At 39.0% G+C, this 12,271-nt stretch overlaps 1 protein-coding gene across 1 annotated transcript in view; it reads right to left on the reverse strand.

Annotated features, from left to right (window-relative positions):
• Positions 1 to 12,271, reverse strand: part of nell2b (neural EGFL like 2b) — an 81,917-nt gene that overhangs the window by 46,468 nt on the left and 23,178 nt on the right. The window contains exons 4-11 of the mRNA XM_053508934.1: positions 8,172 to 8,345; positions 7,986 to 8,082; positions 7,647 to 7,719; positions 6,442 to 6,524; positions 5,011 to 5,139; positions 4,751 to 4,853; positions 2,806 to 2,897; positions 2,205 to 2,307 (exon numbers count right to left, since the gene is read on the reverse strand). Of these exons, the coding sequence (XP_053364909.1) occupies positions 2,205 to 2,307; positions 2,806 to 2,897; positions 4,751 to 4,853; positions 5,011 to 5,139; positions 6,442 to 6,524; positions 7,647 to 7,719; positions 7,986 to 8,082; positions 8,172 to 8,345 (854 nt within the window). The remainder of the gene's footprint in view (positions 1 to 2,204; positions 2,308 to 2,805; positions 2,898 to 4,750; positions 4,854 to 5,010; positions 5,140 to 6,441; positions 6,525 to 7,646; positions 7,720 to 7,985; positions 8,083 to 8,171; positions 8,346 to 12,271) is intronic.

The following is a 12,271-nucleotide window of genomic DNA, read 5'->3' on the forward strand; positions in this document are numbered from 1 at the left end:
AAAGTAGCTTGGAGGTGTCAAAGATATGAACGTGTAAACACTTACTATGCCTAATGTTTATGTGGATAATGAGCTGAGGTAGCAATCTTAAACAGGAACTAATTTTTAAAAAAAAGTCAGAGAAAGAAAGTGAAAAAGAGGGGGGGGGGGACCATTTCCATGTACTAAACTATATGTACAGTATTTATTTTGGTCAAAAACAAAGTAAGCACAAACAGATATAAGTAAATACAAAAAAGTCAAAAATGATAATATTTTACATATTTTAAATAATAATTTATTAAATGCCATACATTTATTAGTAATTATTAAAATTTTTGTTGTTACATTTTCTTTATTTTAAATGTATTTTTCAGTGAGAACTGTTGTTTGTCATATAGAACTGTATCTCACCCATCATTTCCATTTATTTCACCTCAAAAACTTTTACATAAAATGACTGCATGTCATGTGTGTAATATTCTGTAAAAAAGCCAAGTGAATGGCTGTTTATCTAAGGAATCGTCTTAGAATGTACACACAATCGCAAAACCCCTATTGTGTGTATAAAAAGCTTATTTATAGACATTTTCTATTATATCCAGTTCATAAATTTACCATCTTTACTGAATGGAAATACAGTATGTCCTCTACATACAAAAATTTTTGCGCAAGTTCATGAATCATTCAACCATCAGCACAATTCTAAAAAACACTCTACTGTATTATATTGTGTACAGTATAAGCAATTGTGTTAGCATCCTAATACCTAGACAATGTTTGTTGGACTTACAAACAAACTGGACTTATGAACGAGCTCTTGAATGGAACTTGTTCGTATGTTGGGGACAGTTACAGTTTTTCAAGTGTAACTGTGCATGTATTTGAACCAGAATATGTAAACTGAATTCAAATAGAGATAGATCAAGAGAGAGAGAGAGAGAGAGAGTTTATTGCATTTAAATATTGTGTTAAAGATTTCAATCTAATTGTAAACAAGAATAGTGTAGGAGCATCACAGACATTATGACAAATTTCATTAATCTTATGTCTTGTTCACATCTATTCAGCAACTCAATCCAAGCCTGACACTCACTGTGAGAGGAAATGACACGTAGGTAGCAAGATATTCAACATCTTCAGGCAGGATTTTTTTTTAGGTAACCCAACATGATCTTTGAAGTAATTAGGCTTTAAACTTGTGGGATGTTAGGTTTTTAGTGTGTGTCCACTCTACAAAACCTATTATAGCCTATGGAATAATTTTTGCAGGGATTTCAGGGCCATAAGAATCATAATCTTTTCATAATTTTTTATCATTATCATCATCATTATTTTTACCAAAGTAGTAGAGTTTTTCAAAGCCTTCAACATCCTCATGGGAACAGATCCTCATAACTCGAAAATGGTGTTTATTGTTAATTGGTCTCTTGAGGCCGATACCATTGTTCTCAATAGACCTTGTGGAACCTTTTGATATAGCTTTCGTGGAGGTGCAGGCAATCAAATAGGATAATTTTTTTTTTTTTTTAAATCAGTGGGTCCTTAAGTGTCATAGGAAAGAAAGGATTATGTAGCCCATTTGGTCTATCTGTGCAAACTGATTTTTTTGTGCTTTGAAAAATATAATAATAATAATAATAATAATAATAATAGAGGTGTCCTGAAGGCTAATAGTCACTGGTGACATCCATAACACTGAACATACAGTTCTTTGCTGTGAGTAAGTACTGTACATTAGTAAAGAATGACTTCAAGAAAATGCCAAGTGTGGTTGCTCCACAGCAGCAGAGGGCACTGTATAGATGACAAAGCAAGTAACATCTTAATTCTTAAATGTTTCATAATTTATTTTTAAAAAGAAAAAGAGGATAAGGAACAACAAGTTAACTGTAACCATTTTGAGAATCCCCTGACTCTAACTTGAGAAGCAGGACGGGGCTACATTTTTAGCATGCAGGGCGGGGCTAGACCAAACCCTAAGCCTAACCACAGTTGGGGCGGAGCACTGATTAAAATCTGAACAAACAATCTAGATTTGGAGATGTGCCGATATTTATTCTATTAATGCATTGTGATCTAGTTATATTAAAGATTAATAATTAATCTAGAGTCTGAAAGTCGAAGACCCTAAACAAGCTGCTCCAAATTAAGGGGATACTAATACAGCTGTATGTCTTTTCCTTGTCCAGTAGGTGCCTTGTGTGGTTGTGTGTTTGCCTTACCTTGACACACTTTGCAGCAGCGATCTGTGAGGGTTATTTGCTCTGACTCAGGGCAGTTGAGCTCTGGACAAGCGTTGCTTTCAACTCTTCGCATCTTACGGTCCTGCCCGCCCACACATACACACACGTCCACATACCCACACACACACCCACATACAGAAATAAAATATGAGAAGAATAAACTTCTTACTTGCAAAGAGCCTTAAACTGGTATTAGCTTTCGGTCATGAGATAAATCACACAGAAAATCACTCTTTCAGTAGACTATTCTTAAACATAACGATTAATTACATCTATGAGGGGTGTTCAGAGTAAACAACCCATTTGATTGTGCAGAATAACAGAACACAGTTATGAGAGTAAAAACTCTCTTTATTTCTCTATATAATCCCCTGATACACTAACGCACTTTTCCAAGTGTTTCACTACCTTCAAGGTAGAAGGTTTTTTCAGTACACCGGAGCCATGATAGGACTGCGTGAGTCACGTTGGAAAGCCTGGCCTTTGATACCTTTGTATCAAAGACTAACTGATTTTTATCGTAAGGTTGCTCTGAATCAGGCTAACGGTAATGTCAATATTTTATGTGGCTCCTGCTTACCCTGCACTCATAGAGCAGACAGTTTCCTGCAGAGTCTCGCACGCTCTTCCGTTCCCCTTCCACATACACCCTTCCCCTGAAAACACATACAGCTAGAGACACACACACAACCACAGAGAGACCTGATCAGCATTTTAGATTAAGTAGCAGATTTAGTCGTTAATCAAAGAGTCATTAACTTTGTTTACTGAAACATGTCGCTGCTCAGTTCCACATTGCTGTTGAATGATTGCATGTGCCTTACTGGAGGATGTGGTGCGTTCTCTGTGTGATGGCAGCGAAGCTAACTTGGATGTAAATTTAATGGACTGTGGTTTAGACTGAGTACAGAGAGAGAAAGAGATGAAATAAGACAAGCGAGTGAAGAATGAAGGAAACTGAACTGCATAAAAAAGGGTTGAAGATAGTATCATAATTAATTCATCTTTAATTAATGAATCTTTAAAATGTTGGCATTTCCACTTTTTAACAGCCCAAGACTCAAATCCAATGAATAAAATATTTTCTAACAGCTACTTGCTTAAAACTGCCGAAACAGATACATCTCATTTTGCATTTAAATTGTTCATTCATTTACTATACCGCTTATCCTGTCCAGGCTCGTAGAAAAACTGGAGTCTACCCCAGGGTAATTATGGCTCCTTGGTAACTCCTTGGTTTTCCTGGTTGTGTGCTTTAGGTCATTGTCATGTTGGAAGACCCAGCCACGACCCATCTTTAATGCTCTGACTGAGGGAAGGAGGTTTTTGCCCAATATGTCATAATACATGGCCGCGTTCATCCTCTCCTTAATACAGTGCAGTCGTCCTGTCCCCTGTGCAGAAAAACACCCCCAGAGCATGATGCATCCAGCCCCATGCTTCACTCAAGGTATGGTATTATTGGGATGATACTCATCATTCTTCTTCCTCCAAATACGGCGAATGAAGCTAAGACCAAAATGTTCTGCTTGTCTCTGTGCACTAGAGAGTGCAGGAGTTGAACACACGGACAAGCTCTGTTAGTTTCTCTTTAACAACATCCTCTCAAGTAGAAAATTATGAAAATCAGGACGCACAGACCTCTTTGTAGGTCTGAAGAGAGAGAGGTTTTTAGAATTCATACATTCAAACGTCTTGAACAAGAATATCAGTCAGCATGTCGTAAACAAAAACTCTCTAGAACACTGTATCTGTTCACCAGCAGCTTGTTATGTTGTGCAATACCGCACCCGCTATTCCACTGAGCCGAATTTGCTTCCTAATTTACACAGATGCAATTCGTTACTCATTCACACACAACGACTAATTTGGGAACGCCAATTAGCCTAACCTGCATATCTTCGGACTGTGGGAGAAAACCGGACCACACGGAGGAAACCCACCAAGCACACAGAGTCGGGAATCAAGCCTGACCGGGATATTAAACCCGGACGCTGGAGGTACAAGGGCGCTAATACTGTATTTAGTTATTGCCTTGTGTCAAATTTTACTGTAAAGTCGTTTTATGTTTTTATGAATTAAATTTAAACATTAAGGGCTCAATGTGGGGTCGCTACGCTTGAAAAAATAGAGCAAATTGGTACCGACTGCAATGACTCAATTTTGAATCGGGAGACGTCGGGAGAGCTCGGTAGCAAACTCGGATGAGTGAAATGGTGTATCAAGTTCAATTCATTTTTTGCATACATTGAATAAACACGGGACACACACACCTGCCATTTTGTGTGTGCCTGGTTATGAGAAAGATGCCTAACCTTGGTGGGTGAAAGTGTATATATATTTGAAAAAAAATAGAATTTCTAAATGCAGTACACGTCTCTCCTGAACTGTCTATGCTCTAACACAGGCTCCCAAAAAGTATTTCATCAGCATCTAACAGCTTCCATCCAGTTTTAGCACAGTCACTGTGAGTTACTGTGTGTGCATGTGTGTGTGTGTGTGTGTGTGTGTGTGTGTGTACTCACGCTGACACTCTTTACAGCACGCTCCAGGGATGTAGGCTGGCGCTGTATCCGGAGAACACTGAGGTGCAGGACAGAAGATGCTCTCGCACTCAACGCTGCCGTTCTACAGAGTGCGAAAGGTGAAAACAAAGCCACTTCTGTTAGCATAAACTGTGCTAACCTTCTGCATTGCTTCAGAGGCTAAAATAGCATATGCGTTTTTTATATATATTTTTAGGAACCATAATAATAAGAATAAAAAAAATAAAAAATGAACATACCAAACATGTGCAGTTCTTGCATCCGTCTATCCAGACATCTTCGTCTCTATAGATCTCGCCGTTAAGTGTGCAGGTCCTCTCACAGTAACATCCGTCCAGCGTCTTCATTCTTTCTTCTGCACGGGCGAGCTGCGATCATACACAACAATGTTACATGAGAAGAGCAGAGAAGAGGAGAGTGTCACTGCATCAAATAGCCGCCCACATGTTTGAACCAGGTTTAAAGATTTTAGACTCATGGTGAATTTGTACGGATGAAGGGAACACCACGTGGGGGAAAGGAGCATTCTAAAAAAATAAACATATATGCATGTACGTTATGTATTTCTGAGGAATGCTTTAAGAAATGATTCAGTCTATGTAATTTAATCGAAAATAAGAAAAAGCTTTACGAGGCTTTAAATCTGTAAAGCCGAGTAAGAACCATGGATGAGCAATTAACAATTAATCACACAAGATCCGTTCTCCTGTAGGTTTCTAACAGGGTTTAGAAATCTGATCAGGGATTGGGAACGGATGCAACAGCATCCCACACACGGCGTGTGTATCCAATGTCACGCACCTCTAAGTGTTTTGTTTTCTTCCAGAAATATTTAGGGCGTTTTAGCTCCTAAATTACTCTTCAGTAATACTGTATGGTGTTTGCACAGTATCACATCCGCTTTCACAGAAAAGATCCCAGACACCTTAATCAGAAGCAACCTTTTTGGCTGCTTTCCAATGTAAATTGCTGTTGTCCCGTATGTCTTTATGGTGCTCATTATGTGCACGCATTTACTAGCATCGTCAGCATTTTCTCTAGTGGTCCAGTAGAAAGGACACAGTGCTCTTACTGAGTCCAGCTCAGGCCATCGATTTGGTATAAAGTACATATTGTGTTTGAAACATTGTGTTCATTATCCCATCTCCAAATAGTCCTAGCTGTTCCGTCATCAACCATAAAAGCAATTCTTACTTTAAAGAAACAGCATCCTATAGCTAATATTGTCCCAGCGTCCGTAGTGGTTCGAACCCAGTGGTTAGCACTGTCGCATTGCTCTAGGGGCGAGGGTTCGGAGTTTGCAAAGACATGTAGATTTGATTAATTGGCGTTCCCAAATAGGCCGTAGTGTGTGAATGAGCGTGTGGTCATGTGTCTGTATGTGTGTACTTTAAATTGAATTGGCATCCTATCTCACCCTTGTGCCCCAAGTCTCCTGAGATAGGAGTGGTATTGAAGATGAGTAAATGAGAGATTGATCACACTGCGATTATTTTGACAGACATTGCAATTATGATTTAAACTGCTACGTAAAAAACTACGTGAACATGAAAGCTCCATGCATTTCAGGTTCCAAGCAGGAATTGAACCCAGACCCTGGACATGCAAGGCAACAGTGCTAACCACTAAGTCACCTTGGATACTTAGTCTAGTAAAAAAATTACAGATACCTTTCCAGATGTTTTGGCCAAAATGTCCTGCAGCTCCATGATTTTTTGCACCAGGCCATGGAAATCGTTGCAGGTTGGACAAGCTGAAACATACAGAGTGAAGCTTAAAAATATTTAAAATGAATTACCGTGGAACCTTGGATTACAAGCATGGAAGCGGGCTCGTATTCCAAAACACTCGTAAATGAAAGCAAATATTCCCATAAGAAATAACAGAAATTTTAATTATTTATTCCACAGCTCAAAAACAATTATTCATAAAAATAATTAATACAAAATATAAAGTAAAAATAAAATAAATTAACCTGCACTTTACCTTTAAAAAAAGTAAAAATAAGATAAGTGTTTCCATTCATGCGCGCAGGCGCCGTGTGTGTTTCTGTGAAGTAAGAGGAGGAATCAGCCTCCCCCTTCTCATCTTACACAGTAAACCTTTCTTCTCTCTTATTTGAATTTTACACAAACACAGACACACACACACACACACACACACACACACACATTAACGGAAAGACTTAAACGCATATAACCCACTGCTGTAAAGTAAAATAAACAAACAAATTAACCTGCACTTAGCAGAGAGTGTGTGTGTCTGAACCCGAAAAGGGGTGGGAGGTGTAAAGGCGAGAGTGTTTGTGTGAAGGGGCATGGTGTCAAATTACGATGCACACACAGATAATGACAAAGAGGGAGAAAATAGATCTTTAACCTGTCTAATGAGACTTTCTTTTGCTTTACACGCATGCACAGTACATGCGCGCTGTACACACGCACTTACAAATACAAAATAAAATATGTTTTACACACACACGTGGTCACAGTGTTATAGTAAACAGTACACGTGTGCACAGATGTTGATTATACCAGTAAGAGACGAGCACTAAGACCCAGCAGGGGAGACGATTACTCCCAATTCTGCAGCGCAAGAGAGAAAAAAACCATTGGCTCACTCGGCATCAAAACAAGAAGCGGATGCGTGCTACATGATACTCGGTACTCGTAAACCAAGACTTGTTTGTTTTTTTAAGTCAAAATTATTAAAAAATCTTTGCTCATTTTGCGGAACGCTCGCAAACCGCGTTACTTGCAATCCAAGGTTCCACTGTATTGCTTATTTTAACATGTTTTAGCAGACAGGTTTATATAACCATACAAAGTCATAAGAAATATACAAGAATGCGTCTTTTGCAGTGATGTGCACTCACTGCGGTTGAGATCAGGACACTGTGAGATGTATCCTTGAGGCATGAACACCAACCGAGCCTCCTGCATCACACCCTAGAAAAAGGAATTAGAGGCAGTGAACAACGTAAATATGGATATCCAGAGTGTGACACTAATAACCATTCATCAGGGGTCTAATAGAAGTTTATTAACGTCAACATTTTGACAGATACTGGCTTAATCACAGTCTAAGTAAAATAAATAAATAAAAAAATAAAAAATGCTACAGTAGCCAAATGCTAGCTAGCTTCCTCTAGGAAAACGGGACTAACAATGTCTGAATTTAAATCATACAAAGCTGAAGACAAAGCAATTCGTACCTTAAAGAAGCCATGAACGTTGTTTCTTTGCCCGAGCCACAAGGTCGTGCCTGCGGGAATGTCCATAGATGGTGTTTCGATAATCCTTTCATAAATTCTATAAAGAAAAAAAAAACAGTTGTTAAAAAGTAAACTTCCTAGAGAAATCGATTGAGGCGGTAAAAACACTGTTATCATGTTGCCCACCTGCTGCAGTCTACATAAAGCACCAGCTGAGTAGTGCTGAGTGTCAGGGCCACTCTGTGCCAGCGAGCATCTGCAAGGTTGTAGGGGAAGACCTCTGTGCGGTTCTGCTCTTCTGCCAAACGGTAGTGCAGACGGATTTCACTGTGCTGCCCGTTGCTCTCCAGCTCCAGATACCTGCATGTTCGTTACACATGATACAAAGGAATGCATTTACTCTATTCTATATACTGAAAACTTCTCTATGCGTTTAAACTGACAGAAAGGCTCTGGAAAAGTATCTCAGAATGTACAACACAACAGGCTTTGGGCGAATGGGCCATATCAGCCTCCATGACTGTGACCCAGTTTATAGACTTACCAAAACTAACCAGCTAAAGATTGGAAAAAGGTGTTTTTCACCCGACCATCAGCTTGAAATCTGTGTTACACTGTTAATGGTGGTTGTGTATGGTGCAGGGTATGATTTCACAGCACATACTAGGCACGTTAATAGCAAGAAAGCATCATTTGAATTTCAAGGCCTATCGGAATGTAATTGCTGACCGTGTGAATTTCTTTATTGAGAACCTGTTGCAAAGTCCTTGTCATTGTCAACCAGTCAACTCAGTAATCCATCAAAGCATTTGAAGTCTTGTCAACACAAGAATGCACATTTGTGTGCCATATACAGTACTGTGCAAAAGTCTTAAACCACACCTTTTAATATTAAATAAAATTAGATGATGTAGGTCAAATTTAAGAAATGTGCAACCTGTCACATGTTGAAAACATGTTGCAAACAAATGTTGCACATTTCATCTACATGATCTAATTTTATTTAATATTTTATGATGCATGAAGATACAATTTAAAAAATGGTTGTTTATGTAACAAACTCAGCAGCAACCTCATTTCCCCCCCTTGTCTGTTACAACTACTCAGCATTCAGCATCACCAGTATACTAATCACCGGCCTAATCACCTGTCATCTTCTGTACCTGTTTCTCACTGTTTCATGCCTTAATTTAGATGTTTCTCATGCTAACCCATGTTCATAGATGGACTGAGCAGGTCCTTCAGGAGGCCTGAAAAACTATTTTACAGGACTCAATTAAAATACAAGAAAGACTGGCTATTTAAAAACAAAATATAAAGAAACGAGGAGGGACTTTTGCACATTACGGGACATAACCTCTGACCCTAACCCCACTCAACATCAACGTCAATAGGAGAACCTGCTCGTTTATGCAATTATCGAAGTCAATCATGTGGCAGGAGCACAATGCATGAAATTATGCAGATGCAGGTCAGGAGTTTCAGGTAATTATAACCTCAAAGATCATAATGGGAAAAAAATGTCCTAAGTGGACAGATAAAGACTTGCTGGAAAAAAAACACATCTTCTTTCTTCAACCTCTTTTATTCAGCCACAGAACAGCCATTCGCCCAAGGTTTTTTGTTTTGCACCGCACAAAACATTCAAAGTGGCATTTATGCAATTTTACCAAGGTATCCCTTACTTTAAGGAAGCTTTAGGGAACACTGGGACAAGAAAGAAAGTAGGAAGTAAAAGTAATTAGCTGGCAGTAAATGTGATTAACATTGCTTGAGGTGTTCATACACGGCTCCTTTCAATACACAAACATCAATCAGTGCAGCCACAGGCTTGTGATTGCAGCGCAGAAGTGCAAAAACTGACAGCTAAAGAATTACATCTAGATGTGGCACATAATTAACATGGGCACATTTGGAATCTCCGGCCATCTTTCTAACTGTTAAAACCTCAGTGAGAAACCAATCAATTAGATTAAAGTATGTATAGCCAGGCTATCTGGCTGTGGTGCATATCTGATTATTTAAAAATACATTTTCCTATTGATCTGCCAATCCATCTTAATGACAGCAAGGACCCATGCAATCAGGTATTCAGTCAAAAAATCTGGGGATCTATCAATCAAACTTGACAATCAGTAATACCTGCCTAATCATCGCCTAACCCTCTGACACACGATCACAATTCTGCATTTGGTCAGCATGATTAAGTAATTATTAGTGTCTCTGGTACGGCAAACCATGACGGATTTAGTGGTTTGTGTGTGTGGGGGTGTAAGTGAGGACACACAGATCCTTCAGCCCCTGTGTTATGAACATGTTGACCTTAAATTCGAAGGGTAATCAATACTGTATGTGTAAGAAATGTCACTGGTCACAAATCAATGACATTATACACAGCCATAATCAGAGTGATTTAGGGGCAAGAGCTTAAAGCCCTCAAGCTAAGCTCAAGCGTAAAATGACCCATTTGGAATGAAGGAATTTTAAGTGCAAGCACAACTACTGTTATTTTGTGCCCCACATAATTGAAAATATAAAAAATTAACCCCTAAATGAGTCTGGCTTAAGCTACAAAGTTTTGCTTTTATTAAAAGGTCCCCTGTGTGGCCCAATGGGTAGTGGTTAGCCTCGTCGCCTTGCAACTCCATGGTCCAAGTGTGCTTCCTGCCTTGGGTCTGTGTGCATGTTCTCCCTGTGCTTGGTGGGTTTCCTCAGGGTACTCTGGTTTCCTCCCACAGTCCAAAGACAGATTAGGCTAACTAGTGTTCCCAAATTGCCCCAAGTTTGTAAATGATGTTGTGAGTATATGAATGTTTGTGCCCTGCGACGGATTGGCAACCTGCCTCATGCCCTAAGTCTCCTGAGATACTGTAGACCCCCGCCCTCCTGTATAGACGGAAGTGAATTAACACAGGTCTCAGAGCCCCCATGTCTGTTAACCTCCAGCCAAAATTTCCCTCAAATAAGGTATTTTTCAATCCAATGCAGGTGTGGCTCATTGGTTAAGGTTTTGGACTGATGATCCCTGGTTTAAGCCCTGATGCTGCAGGGCTACCATTGTTGGTCCACTGAGAAAGGTCCTTTACTCCCAAATGTTCAGATGCAATTGTCAGATGTACATGTCCAGGGTGCGGTGCATCTGTGGTCGGACGTGCCGGATGGCATCTAATTGACCAAAAATCAAATTGGTTTGTTTAAGCCCTGACCAAGACAAAAATTTAAAAAAAAAAAAAAAAAAGGAAAAAGAAGGCAGATAATTTTTTTTTTTTTTACATTTTGTGTTTGTACAAACATGCAGTACTAGAAACCCATCTGTATATGTCCACAAATGAATAAAAGTTAATGTTTTTAAGGTCAAGAATTAGAAATGCCACAGTTTCTCAACCGCAGCGAAATCTCTTGAGTTCTAAACTATTGGTCCCAATTTACTTAATCCTGCTTGCACATTTATTATTTTTCTTCATACTTGCCTGTAATATTTTCGAACATATTTCATTAGTTCTATTCCCAACAACATTAACAAACATGCAACCTAATTTAAACCTCTGAGACCCTGACCAGGCAGTTGCTAAGGATACCGCAAATCACACAGAGCCTCAGTTTTATTAGATCTTTATATCTGACTAAAAACATCAGGTATTTAACACCTCCTATTCATATCTGTATTTCTATTTGTTTATTCGGAATAATGTATTCACATTTTGTTCGCTTGATCTTCAGCTTTGGTAATAGTATTGCATGGCTTTCGGCTGACCTCTTTGGTTTGTTTGATTCCTGTTGATACCTAACAGTTTGTTAATTATTTGCTCTGATGTGGCAATGTGGCAATAACTCTGAGACAAGTTCCTGTAATGTGCAAGTGGTGAGGTTGTGAGTGCAGGAGGTCGTGCACTGTCCTACAAAAATAGAATGCCTTTCTTGATCAACCCAGACCATTTTCATCCTGGAAACGACCTTGGTGGGCTGTTTCACCTGGAGTCTCCATCCACCAACATAAAGACTTCTTTAAAATGTTTCCACCATTCAAATGTTTTACTGCAGCTACAGTAAGAATCTCATCAACGTACTGTGCTAGAAGTTTTTCATAAATGTCAATACGTTTTAAGCCTTTATTCATAAGAAATTTTATACGAAGTCCCATTTTGACTTGTATTACTGTGTTGAAATGAAATCCTTACTAACCTAATGCATGCAATAATGCATTAAAGATTTGTGCGTAGCTTTGTATTCGTATTGCTTAAATCAGGACCAAACTCTGTAGAAACTGGTGAAGGAGGGAAAAAAGC

Source organism: Clarias gariepinus, chromosome 12 (assembly GCF_024256425.1).
Source record: "Clarias gariepinus isolate MV-2021 ecotype Netherlands chromosome 12, CGAR_prim_01v2, whole genome shotgun sequence".
Taxonomy (NCBI): Eukaryota; Metazoa; Chordata; class Actinopteri; order Siluriformes; family Clariidae; genus Clarias; species Clarias gariepinus.